Source organism: Poeciliopsis prolifica, unplaced genomic scaffold (genome assembly GCF_027474105.1).
Source record: "Poeciliopsis prolifica strain line A6 unplaced genomic scaffold, Auburn_PproV2 SCAFFOLD005, whole genome shotgun sequence".
Lineage (NCBI taxonomy): Eukaryota > Metazoa > Chordata > Actinopteri > Cyprinodontiformes > Poeciliidae > Poeciliopsis > Poeciliopsis prolifica.
In genome coordinates, this window is record NW_026562380.1 from 5,867,436 (window position 1) to 5,880,033 (window position 12,598).

General features: G+C 37.3%; 1 protein-coding gene across 2 annotated transcripts; it reads left to right on the top strand.

Annotated features, from left to right (window-relative positions):
- The first annotated feature begins 3,628 nt into the window (after positions 1-3,628).
- On the top strand, positions 3,629-12,598 carry lhcgr (luteinizing hormone/choriogonadotropin receptor). Of its 2 annotated transcripts, XM_055029588.1 has the most exons (11): positions 3,629-4,374; positions 6,076-6,147; positions 6,405-6,479; positions 6,573-6,647; positions 7,297-7,371; positions 7,501-7,578; positions 7,651-7,719; positions 7,815-7,889; positions 8,761-8,946; positions 9,550-9,618; positions 10,707-12,598. In XM_055029588.1, exons 1-11 carry the CDS (start codon positions 4,226-4,228, stop codon positions 11,914-11,916), a joined length of 2,133 nt encoding a protein of 710 aa, XP_054885563.1. In that variant the 5' UTR covers positions 3,629-4,225; the 3' UTR covers positions 11,917-12,598. The 2 variants fall into 2 exon arrangements, with proteins under 2 accessions (XP_054885563.1, XP_054885565.1); XM_055029590.1 differs by lacking the exon at positions 6,076-6,147.

Sequence of the window (12,598 nt, forward strand, 5' to 3'; positions counted from 1 at the left end):
ATCAACTGGCAGTTTGGCACGTGCACTCTCGGACAAGGCCTCCAACATGCACACTCGTGGTTCATTCAGGGGCACATGGGAAATCATATAACCCCGACCCTGTTTTCTTGTAAGCCCACTGAGTTAATAAAGTGAAAACAAAAATGAACAATTCTTGCTTGGGGAGCAAAATGGAATGTAGAGGAGCTTTAATGGAATGCAAATTTAATATAGAAACTGTCATTCAAAAGACAAATGAGTCAAATGTCCAAGCAGTCAAACTGAGTAAAATGTTAAGTTACACAGTGAAAACAAACCTAGAATTTTTGTTCACATTTTCTCTCTCTCCCTCCTTTGCCTGTCTTTCTCATTGCTTTTCTCTCTCTCTCTTTCTTTCTCTAATACATTCAGAGATTTTTGCTTTTATTTTAGTTTTTTCTGAACATATTTTTTGTCAGCATAACTTCTTATAGTGCACATTGCTTTATCAGTCTAGTGCTTCTAAAATTTCAGGTATTTAAGTAATTTTGTTAAATTTTAAATTTTGAAAATTGTTCCTGCAGAATGGAAGTTTGTAACAATGATGTCACTGAAGAGATGATACTCCAATGATGTCATATGTCATAGTGATGTCACAGAGTTTTCTTCAGTTCTGAGCCACTTGAATAAACAGAATTTCACTTTACTTCATTCTACTTTGGATCTGGTGACCTGTACACCCTGAACTGGGACCGGTCTGTGAGTTGAATTTCTTGGATTGATTATATTAGACATTTTTGGATTTCACTTAGACCTGCTTTTTGTGTCAAAAACCTTGAGATTTAGATCACTGTGAAATAGCTTCACCCTTACTGAGAAAGAAAATGGAAAGAGCTATTGGAATCCTCCCATCATTTTGTTGGGACACAGTCCAGAGAATCTCCCGAGCACATAACAAGGTAGCAGAAAATACCAGAAAAGGTTTAACTCGTCTGCGACCAAATATTAAAACTTTACAGGAAACACGTGCTGCACAAAAAGAAAAGAGTGAAGCACTGAGACAAGAAAAGGAGCAGCAATTGGAGCAGATTGCTGCGGAAGAAAGGCAGTTAAAAGAACAGGAAAGAAACGCCTTTCTCGAACAGAGCAGATACACGATTCTGCTACGAGACAAAAGCGTGGAGAATTTAAACAGAATACTCACTGATCAAAGGATAACCAAAGCAAACCAGTTGTCGGCTGCAAATCAGAGAGAGAAGTACATAGCTGCACGAAAACTTGCAAAAGACATTGGGGACATGAATCCTTGGTACTTCAAAGCTGACGAACGCATTGTGAATGAAGAAGAGCTTCGGAAGAAGAACCTACACGCTGATGCCGAAGTTTTCAATGAGATGGTACGCAAAAAGAAACAACTTAAGGCAGAGCGACTGGAACTTGAAAAAGAGGATAAAAGGAGAGTTATGCTCCAAGATGCAAATGCAAACCAAAAGGAAAAGGAGGAAGCAGAGAAACGGAAGGAAGAGGTAATTAAATTAATCAATGAAAATACTATAAAGCCCAAACTCTCTAAAACAGAGCAGGTGGCTCAAGCCAGGAAGGAACAGCATTTCAAAGATGAGGAAAGTTTTCTCAGCAAAACAAAACAAGGAAAGGCTGAGAAATTAAAGAAGTATCAGATGAAGATACAAATTGCGTATGACCTTCTGGCGAAAGTAGGAAATGAGGAAGCCTCCAAATTAGCTTCAACAGAGAAAGAAATGACCAAAGTCATTGGACTACGGAGGATCAAAGAAAAAGAGAAAGCAGACAAAGAAAATGAGAAACGGGCTGCAATGGAAAAATCAATTCTGGAAGCAAATAATGAGAGAGTAAGAGAGAAATTGGAGGCAAAGCGGATAGAGAATGAGAAGAACAAGAAGATGTTGGAAAATTTGATGGAGGCAGACAGGTTGTATGCAACTGAAATGGAACAAAAGAATCAACAAAGACGACAAGATATTCTTGAATATTCCAATTTCAACTCCGAAACGGCGGCAAATAAGCGTGCCTCCCAGATGGAGAAGAGAAAAATAGAGACTGAAGAACTGCGAAGGATGCTTCTGGACACTACACCAGACCCAGTTAAGCAGTACATAAGGTCTGAAATGCAGAAGGCTGAAGAGGAGGGGCTGGATATGCCATTCATAAAAAAGAAAATATCAAAGGAAAAGCCAGCTTGCTCGGGGAGTGTCAAAACACATTCCAAGGTTTTCGATCATTGTTCAGATGTGACATATATAAAATTGTCACGGGCAGAGGTGCCTAAAAATAAACCTCATTTCCTGCCACCTTTATCTTCTCCTCCAAAAGTGGAGAAACCGTCTCCCCTCGATTTACAAAAGCCTCTCAAAGTTCCACCAATTGAGCAACTTAAATTGAAGCAAAAATCTGAAGCTTAGATGTGGACTTGCCATATGGTCATCACACAAAGACACTACAGTAAATTTAGCAACAAAATATTAGAGTACACAAAAAAAATCTAAAAAACAAAACAAATTAAAAAAAAAAGTGCAAAAGAGAAAAAAAAGAGACCATTTTCCCAATACATCTCATTCTGACTGCTCCATTTAAAACACACTTGATTCTTTTAAAAAGCCACAATACAACACACTCAGAAACTCACAGGAATTTCTTGGGTTTAAATCCAGAGTCTTTCTGCGTGGAGTCTGATCTCCACTGACATGAAGATTCTCTCCGGGTGCTCCGGCTTCCTCTCACAGTCCAAAAGAACAACATTTAATTGGTTATTTTAAATTTCTAGATTATAGATTATTATAATGAGATTCTAGTTCATTATAATGATTTTCTAGATCATTATAATGAGATTCTAGTTCATTATAATAAGATTCTAGTTCATTATAATGAGATTCTAGTTCATTATAATGAGATTCTAGATCATTATAATGAGATTCTAGATCATTATAATGAGATTCTAGATCATTATAATGAGATTCTATCATTATAATGAGATTCTAGTTCATTATAATGATTTTCTAGATTATTATAATGACATTCTAGATCATTATAATGAGATTATAGTTCATTATAATGAGATTCTAGTTCATTATAATGAGATTCTAGATCATTATAATGAGATTCTAGTTCATTATAATGAGATTCTATCATTATAATGAGATTCTAGTTCATTATAATGATTTTCTAGATCATTATAATGAGATTCTAGTTCATTATAATGAGATTCTAGACCATTATTATGAGATTCTAGATCATTATAATGAGATTTTATCATTATAATGAGATTCTAGTTCATTAAAATGAGATTCTAGTTCATTACAATGATTTTCTAGATCATTATAATGAGATTCTAGTTCATTATAATGAGATTCTAGTTCATTATAATGAGATTCTAGATCATTATAATGAGATTTTATCATTATAATGAGATTCTAGTTCATTAAAATGAGAATCTAGTTCATTATAGTGCGTTAATCATATCAGGATTTATATAAGACAGCGTTCTTCTATAATGAGATGATGTAATGAGCTACCATTATCTCATTATCTATTATAATGAGATGCTATTATATTGAGCATAAATGCACTGAATATTGATTCAATGATTAAATTTGATTAAATGAGGTTTTACTACATTGGGAAACCTTTTTGTATCTGTTGCTCAGACCACACTATTTTCATTTAAATATTCTATCTTTTCAGAAAGAATGGAATCTTTTCTTCAAATGTAATATTTGTCAAAACATCTTTTGCGTCAAAGTTGAATAAAGTGAATAACAAAGGATTTTGAGGTCACGCTGTCCTTCTTAGTAACTAGATTAGGCTGGTTGTTTGTTTGTGAATATGCCTGCATTTCAAAACAAGAAGAATAATTTTTCTGTGGCTCTAAAAATTCTCCAAAATGCTGCATATTTCTTCAGACACAAGCTGCCCCAGATTTTCAATGAAGTGCAAACTTTTCTGAATCTCAATCAATCTAACTCATTCAAAGGATTTCATTTGTGCAAAAATGACAGGTCGATGCATCAAAGAGCCACGCGTAATCTTATAATGCCGTGCATTACTGTAAAAACAGTAACAGCTATACAGTTTTGATGACTCCTGGTTAGTTCAGGTGGCTCTGAACCCCCTTTGCGCTGTCACGATGATGCGCTTCAACAGCAGCAAGCGCAATTATCTCCATGCGCGCTGAGCGGTGAGTGGACATCCCGCCTTCTGGGTGTTCGGACGTTTCACAGACGCCACAGAGATGCGGACGCCTCTCCTAGTACTCTTGCTCGCCTCGTTCTTTTATGAATGCACAAGTTTCAGTTGCCCGAGGATCTGCCGATGTTCCTCCGAGACGATAAGATGCAAGCTCACAGCAGACGCGGGAAAGGACCAGCGGAACAAAAGACTGTAAGTACAGACTGTCTTATGGAGTCAAATATAAACACGTGCATGTGTCCGCATATAATACAATCATATGTTAAGGCGCATATGATCATATAAAACTACTTTCCAGATCAGTCTGCGCGTAATTACGCACAAAATGTTTAATTTTGAACCAAACATCATTTACGTGATTTGTTATCAGTTTGATCAGTTTTCAAATAAATAATTTTACTTGATAAATTTTTTTTTCTTTGTACAAAACTGCCAGAATAATGTGTGAATATTGCCATGTTTAGCAACGTATTCTTGTAGAATCCTTCGAATTAAATACAAAGCTGTTCCCAGTTTGGAAAAAAAAAATGTATACATATATATTCTTTATTATTTATAAAAATATGTTTTTGTCTTACATTTATACATTACATATACTGCCATTGGCCAACATAATGAGCACACAGATGATATCTTACTGTGTAAACAATAGTCTTAACTTTGTTCTAGAAGACTTTATAGCAACTGTGCAGCTGCCTCCCACACATTGTTTATGTTCATAATAAGAACAATTTGGATTTAAATAACAGCTGAATAAAAACATATGCACAGACCTTGATGACCGCTTCAGTCAACAAGAAGAGCCTCAATGTGCTTTGAACTTAATTACTTCTGAACAAGTTGGCCTTACAATGTCATATGCATACAGCATCCTCTCCTCCTCTGTCTGAGCTCACCCGACAAGCATACCAGACTGTGACGAACCTTGAAGGTGGGGAGTCTTGACCCCTGCTTTTATAAATCATAGGACCTTGAATCTGAGCTGATAAGTGCCTGCACACCAAGGCTGTCAGTTTCATAATTGGATCAGATGCCAAAAACACTCCTAAAGCACACACACATACACACATACAGAAACTTTTATTCTTGGCTAATTAGTTGTTGCCAGAAGGAAATGATGAGACAAGAAACAAATTTGTAGAATGATGAAAGCAGCAATGGGATTCACAACATTGGATTTTCTAAGTCCACACTGTCAGATTTAAAATAGCTTATTCAAATCAAAACTGTTTTATTTATATCAACTGGAAATAAAATTTTGTAACTCATATCCACAAAGCGCCTTTGTGGATGGAGATACTGTGGGCATAGAGGCTCTGTGGGAGCAGTCAGTCTTACAACAAACCTGTAGACGCCTCTGACTGAAGACTGTTACTGTATTATCATACAGTAACATCTCATGACTATCATGACATGCTAACAGTTCGATATCGGGGCAGCAGAGAAGATATTCCACAGTAATATGTCCTGGATAACATCATCAGTTGTTGGCAAGCACTGCTAATCCACCTCATTTGCTTTTGCTGCTCCCTTTTAAATCCTATCCGGGTCATAAGGTTAGAAAACTGGGCGGTGTTTAGAGTTTAAGATCGCACAGTTTAAGAGCTTAAGATCATGATAATTTTTTCCTGGAAAAACAAAATTTTTACAGTACTGTAAATTATTTAAACGGCCAAAATTAAAAAAAGGTTCACATCCTTTATGATTCTCTACATACCTATTACACAGAGTCAAAACTGATCATTTTATTTACAAAATAAAATTCTGTTATTTTCTAAATAAAAGGATTGTATGCTTTTATTTACTGAAATTTTATTGACATTTAATCAAGGTGATTTGTCGGTTTAATGGTCACTGTATCATAAGCTAATGGCCATCTTCCATCTCTTGTAGGTTTCTTTATCATCTTTCTTTTAAAACTATATCAAGCCATTCTTTTGAGGATTTGAGAGAAGTTCAGAGGATGTATGTATCTGTCTTTTTTTGTGCACCAACAATAATCAGACAAATTTCAAATGCGAACTGTATATTTTTAAAAATTTGGTGGGAAAGTGCTGCATTGATAATTATGCATTATGTTTTTAGTTTTACATTTCTGCTGTTTTTGTTTTAGAATAAGTTGTCCTCCAGTTTTAGAGATCATGTTTAGTTTGCACTGAACAACTATGGGCATACTGATTTAAACTAATATCTTAATCTTGCTGTGTTTGTGTTATTTGCAGTGCGATTGCTCAAAGTGTGACCCTGGAAACCATTGAAGCGTTAGCATTTAACAATCTTCTCAACCTTTCTGAGATGTAAGTCTTGTCTTTGTGATGCTGTGAATGAATTTCTGTCCTGATCACTGCAGTGCATCTCAGTTGCTCGTCTTTTTCCTCATGACCAAACAGTTCAATTCAAAATGCAAGGAGTCTGAAGCACATTGACAGAAGAGCCTTCAACAACCTACCAAATCTTCGCCTCTTGTAAGACAACTTGAACTTAAATGCACCACTGTTCAGGTTTAAAATTAAACCTAAATAAGTATCATTTCATTTACTTGTACATTGTGAACACACTCATCCATTTGACTTTAACGTGTCACATTGCAATCACAAACTTCAGTACGTTTTATTAGCAATTTAATTAACACAAATTGGTGGATAAGTTTAAGCATCTTTGAGGTATAGATTGAAAAGGGTGCTTCAGTCCTTTAAAACCAAAACCACAGTGGTGGCAGAATCATGATGTAGGGATGCATTTCTTCAGGAAAATTTGAGAAGATGTTGGAGTTATAAACATTTCAATTGTGGAAGAAAATGTGGGGAAGAGATTTACAAACATGACTTCCATTGGACCCAGATTCAGTCTCAGTTGGGCTGGAAACAATGCCACACTCCTCACATTTTCCTTTGTAGAACATTTTGAAATCTATGCATCCCTTTCCTTAAACTCAATAACAATATAGGTATCTCAAACAAAACCCACTTTGAGTTTCCTTCAGTATAAATAGTTTTGCAAAATGTACTACACATGCTATGAAAAAGATGGCATTACAAGACATTTTTAGGTGTTTGGCTTCACAAAAAAGTCTAAAATCATTACAGAAACATTATGTCTTCTTTATCACTGTAGGAGCATCTTGAACACTGGAATAACCCTCTTCCCTGATGTTACATCAATCACTTCTTTCAAAGCAGACTTTATTCTGTAAGTCAGAGTAACAAGAAAATCAAGCATAACAATGATTTGTTAACCTCGTGCGAAATACAGAGCTACGTTCTGGTAGTGCCTGTAATGATACAGAATGTTCCAGTCTGAACTTTGGTTCTGTTGCAGGGAAATATGCGACAACATTCATCTGCTTGAAGTGCCTCCAAACGCTTTCACTGGAATGACTGAGGGTTATGCTACATTGTAAGTGTGCCTCTCCATTCATGATCGCTTAAAGAAAATCTTTTTTTTTCTAACATACGCTGTTTATTACAGGAATCTCTATAACAACGGTATCAGAGGAATACACAACCATGCCTTCAATGGGACAAAGATAGACAAGCTGTATTCGATAAACTCCTACTTTATCATCTTTTTAAGGAATTTCTGCTCAGGATGTGAGAAATGTGCTCATTGGCCCTTTTCCATGTCTTGTCTAGGGTGCTGAAGAATAATCGAAACCTTGAAATGATCCACAGAGATGCTTTCCAAGGAGCCACTGGTCCGGAGGTCTTGTAAGTTATACTTAGCATTTTTTTAAAGGTGACCTATTATGCTTCTTTGAAGAAGTTAGGATAGGTCTATGGGCTATACAAAGCATGTTCACTACATTTTTTTTGCACAAAATCCTTCTTAGATAATGAGATTTTATTTTGATCAGTTTCACCATTGTGCAATTCCTTCACAATCAGCTGTTTTAGGGTGTCTTGTCACTTTAAATCTAAACAAGCTGCTGTTGGCCACGCCTCCTAACTCAATGTTTACGATCATAAATTTTAAAATGGTCAATTATAGAACAACATATCTTTGAAAAGCATAAGTTGATCCTCCTGCACAACCAAGAAGAATGCAGCAAGTAGTTTCTGGATGGAAAGTCAACAACAAAACGCTTGTTTTTTTTCAGCAGCCGTGCAGCAATAAAAGCGCTGACCAAACGTGCTGCAGCTCCATTTGGGTTGCTAGGTCCAGGCAGTGACTGCTGATTTATGAAGCTACATTCTGGAGGTTTTCAAAAAACTTAACATACAACTGAGTGTTTTTTTGTTTGTTTGTTTGTTTGTTTGTTTGTTTTTTAAAAGAAAAACAAAAAACACTTGGGATGTTTTTCGAAGCAATAGAAGTACAAAAATGTGCAAAATGTACATTTTAGATAACAGGTCCCCTGTAACTCAGGTGACGTAAGAAGAGAAACATTACTCACACTCACTCTTCACATAACAAACCATTAACCACTAGGTTTATCACTAGGCTGTTTTATGAGTCATGACCCACTTATCAAGTGCTGGTAGCAGGAGCTTGCTGACTGCTGCTGTGAACTTTTACAAGCCAGTTTTCTCGTGCAAAGGTCCAAAATAAAACGTTGCTCATGTGACACTGTTCTCACAGGGATGTTTCTGCAACAGCTCTCACAAGGTTACCTGCTCACGGACTGGAGTCGGTTCTGGTGCTGTTCGCTCAGTCAGCGTACGATTTGAAAAGGTTGCCTCCCCTGAAGGGAATAGGCAGCCTCCGAGAGGCCCATCTCACCTACAATAGCCACTGTTGTGCCCTTCTGAGCTGGAGCCCTCACAGGTGACCTACTCTGTGAATTGTGAAAGGATAAAGTGCCCTGCAAATGTATCCATACCTGTCATATCTTTATGTACAGAGCTGTTGCCCAAAAAAGGACTTTCTGTAAATTGGGCTGAATAGAAATCCAGGCCACACTTTTCAGATAGTGTGCTAACTTGTTAAAGTCTCTCACATAAAATCTCACTAACATTTGTTGATATTTCTCTTTTGGCTTTAACATAAAGAGTGGAACACTTCACTGAGTTGGAATACTTTTGCAAGAAATAAATGTTTTCTTTCTTTTGTCCCTAATCATAAAAATCGATTTATTAAAGTTAGAATCCTCAGTATGGTAAAAGCAAATTAAAACAACAGAGCAGCTTTTGATTCTCATCTTCTTTCCCACAGTTATGAACTCTATGATCATACTTATAAAAGGCCTAATTACAGTATGAATGTTTAGACATATGAACAACTATTGCAAAATAGAAAAAAAATATATCTCAAATAATCTTTTCTGCTTTGCACATTTTGAAATTTGGTGGAGTTTTTTACACTCTTAGCTATTCAGTTCAGAACAAGAAGTATGTAAAATGAGATTATAGATTTCTTTTGTTTTTCTAGAGACTTCTCAGCTACAGCTCCATGGGATAATTTTTCTACATCTTGTAAAGAAGGGAATCCATCAACAAGGTGAGATATTTTTCTGCTCATTCTGAACTCATAGCATTTTTTAACTCATAGTTTCTATGTATTAGTTCTGAAAGTCATCACCTTTCTGAAAATTCAGTTTAAAGGAATGGTTTGGATTCTTTCAAGTGATGTTCTGTGAAACTTAAATCAGTAATAATTTCTTTATCTGTAACAGAAGCTCATATTGCCGCAAGCTTTTAAGAAGCGCTGCTTTTTGCTCATGTTAGCAAATTCAGCCACTCACACGGCCAATGTTCAGATCTATGTGTGTCAGTGGGCATTAAACTTCTACACTTAACCTCGCAAAACAATATATAAACCATCACAATATAGATATAAAAATATAACTACTGGCAAACAGATACTTTTAAATGGACAATAATAGCAGGTAAAAATGGATTAAATCTGTTGGCTCTGCAGCTTTTTAAAGCAAACCTGTATCCTGATGTTAAAAGGATACAAGTTTTATCCTTTTAACTGAGAAAAGGTTAGATTCAGGTGACATTGCCTGAGCTTTTGTTAGGAACCTGCTTTGGTGGAGAGAGCCTGACAACGAGGTTTATTATTTAATAGTTATTTTGCATCGCATATATTTCATTAAACCAGGGTTAAACATAGTGCTGTAAGATGTTTGCTGTGGGCAGAGAAACTACAGTGGACCCTTGGTCTTTGCTGAGATTTACAGACAGATGTAAAGTGTTGAAATACGTGAATAACTGAGACCCCCTCTAAAAACAATTACTGTTACATATTTTAACCTTAAAACGCATTAATACTCACAGTGAAAAGTGTGTATTAAGGCATACAGCTAATATTTACAGTCCTTCTTATTTCCACTCTGTGGAGTACAATCAGTCAGCAAAAAGGAAATTGAATGGTGCTTCTATGGAAGATTTGGCTGCTTTGAAAACAAGCAGCATTGCAGATCGGTATTTCAGCTTTCCAAGCTGCATTTTTTGGGGGAATATTTTTAGGCACTATGGTATATGAAAAAAACTGTGAACAGGCAAATTTTCCATGAATAATACAGAGAAAAACAGAGTCTAGAGTCTTTATTATTTTGTCTTGTCTTCTTGAGCCTCTTACAGATTTCAGAGGGTTATCGGAGACACAGGCGACACACCTCCGCTTGGGGGCTGGGCGTTTTATTCTGAATCTGACCTACAAGACACCGCCTTCCAAGATGTGGATGACCTCTATTCTCAGCGTTTGGACTTCTGCCGCTCAATCATCTGCACGCCTGAAGAGGATGCCTTCAATCCCTGCGAGGACCTTGCCGGGTTCAGTTTTCTCAGAGTTGCTATTTGGTTCATCAACATACTCGCTATCACAGGCAACCTGATGGTGCTGCTGGTTTTCTTTACCTGCCGAAATAAGCTAACTGTGCCTCGCTTCCTCATGTGCCACCTGGCCTTTGCTGACCTCTGCATCGGTGTCTATCTTCTGGTGATTGCTACGGTAGACCTGAGGACTCGTGGTCATTACAGTCAACACGCCATCGAGTGGCAAACCGGGCCTGGCTGTAAAGCTGCAGGCTTCCTGTCTGTGTTTGGCGGTGAGCTGTCAGTCTACACGCTGTCCACCATCACCTTGGAGCGCTGGCACACCATCACCAACGCTCTGCATGTAAAGCGCCATCTGGTCCTGACAAAGGCTGCAGGTATAATGGCAGTGGGTTGGTTTCTGTGTTTGGGGATGGGGATGCTGCCCCTGGTTGGCGTCAGCAGCTACACCAAAGTCAGCATGTGCTTACCCATGGACATAGAAACCCCTCTAGCGCAGATTTTCATCATCATCATCCTGCTCCTCAATGTGGGGGCCTTCATCATCGTGTGTGTTTGCTATGTGCTTATTTACTTGGCTGTGAAGAACCCAGAGGTCCCTGAAAGAAGCGCGGACACCAGGATAGCAAAACGAATGGCAGTACTCATCTTCACCGACTTCCTCTGCATGGCACCCATCTCCTTCTTTGCTATTTCTGCTGCCTTTAAGTTACCTCTCATTACCGTCACCAATTCCAAGATTCTGTTGGTTCTCTTCTTCCCCATCAACTCGTGCGCCAACCCCTTCCTGTATGCTATTTTCACCAAGGCCTTCAGAAGCGACGCCTATCAGCTCATGAACGCAATGGGATGCCGTAAAAGCAATGCCAACATTTGTCAATGGAAGGCCTGCTGCTCTGAAAATGCAATAAATAGCAAATTGAGATCCAATAATAAAGAAGCGCAGACTGGAATGAACATGGCTCCCATATCACATCAGGATCTGCAACCTAAGGATGAGCAGGAGATAACCTGAAGACAGAAAGGGACAAGAATATCGGGACATGAATGACCACTGGGGGTTGGGAAATGTTTTGTTTTTAAAGGGATTCCTTATTTGATACTCCACTGTTAAAGACTTACTATTTTTATAGGTTACTATTTAAAACATGAATGTAATCCTCTGATACATGATGGATTTCTTCTCTGTCAGATCAAATACCATGCAAGTTTACAATGAAATACTAGAAGTTCATTATTCATGAACCTTCTTGTTTATCAGATCTACAATGCCTTGCAAAGGAGATTTGCTAATTTTGTCATGGTTAGACTTAGAACTCAAATGCATTGACTGGATGAGCTGCAGAAATCCACAGTAAAAGCTTTCCACAGAAAGTGGGGGATTCACATGAGGAAGAAGATGCTCTGATGATATGAGACCAAAACTGATCTTACTGTGAAACAACGTGGTGGCCCTTTTGAAAAAAAAAAACTTTTCCAAGTACTACGATGGTACTTTTACTTGAGTTTTATTATGAAGTATTGCTACTCTTACCTGAGTACAATTTCTGGATACTGTATAGCAGAAATCTCACTTTTTGTTTAAATCAAAAAATCACCAGACACTGGCACACATCTGCAGTGTTTGTTAAAGTTCTATAAGTTTTATATAGAAAGAAACTGATTTGGAAAAATGTTTATTTTCCCTGATTTTTGTT

Coding starts and splice junctions, on each gene's coding strand:
- lhcgr (XM_055029588.1), top strand. CDS start 4,226: ATGCGGACGCCTCTCCTAGTACTCTTGCTCGCCTCGTTCTTTTATGAA. Junction 6,480..6,572: donor CTTCTCAACCTTTCTGAGAT/GTAAGTCTTGTC, acceptor ATGACCAAACAG/TTCAATTCAAAATGCAAGGA. Junction 9,619..10,706: donor GAAGGGAATCCATCAACAAG/GTGAGATATTTT, acceptor AGCCTCTTACAG/ATTTCAGAGGGTTATCGGAG.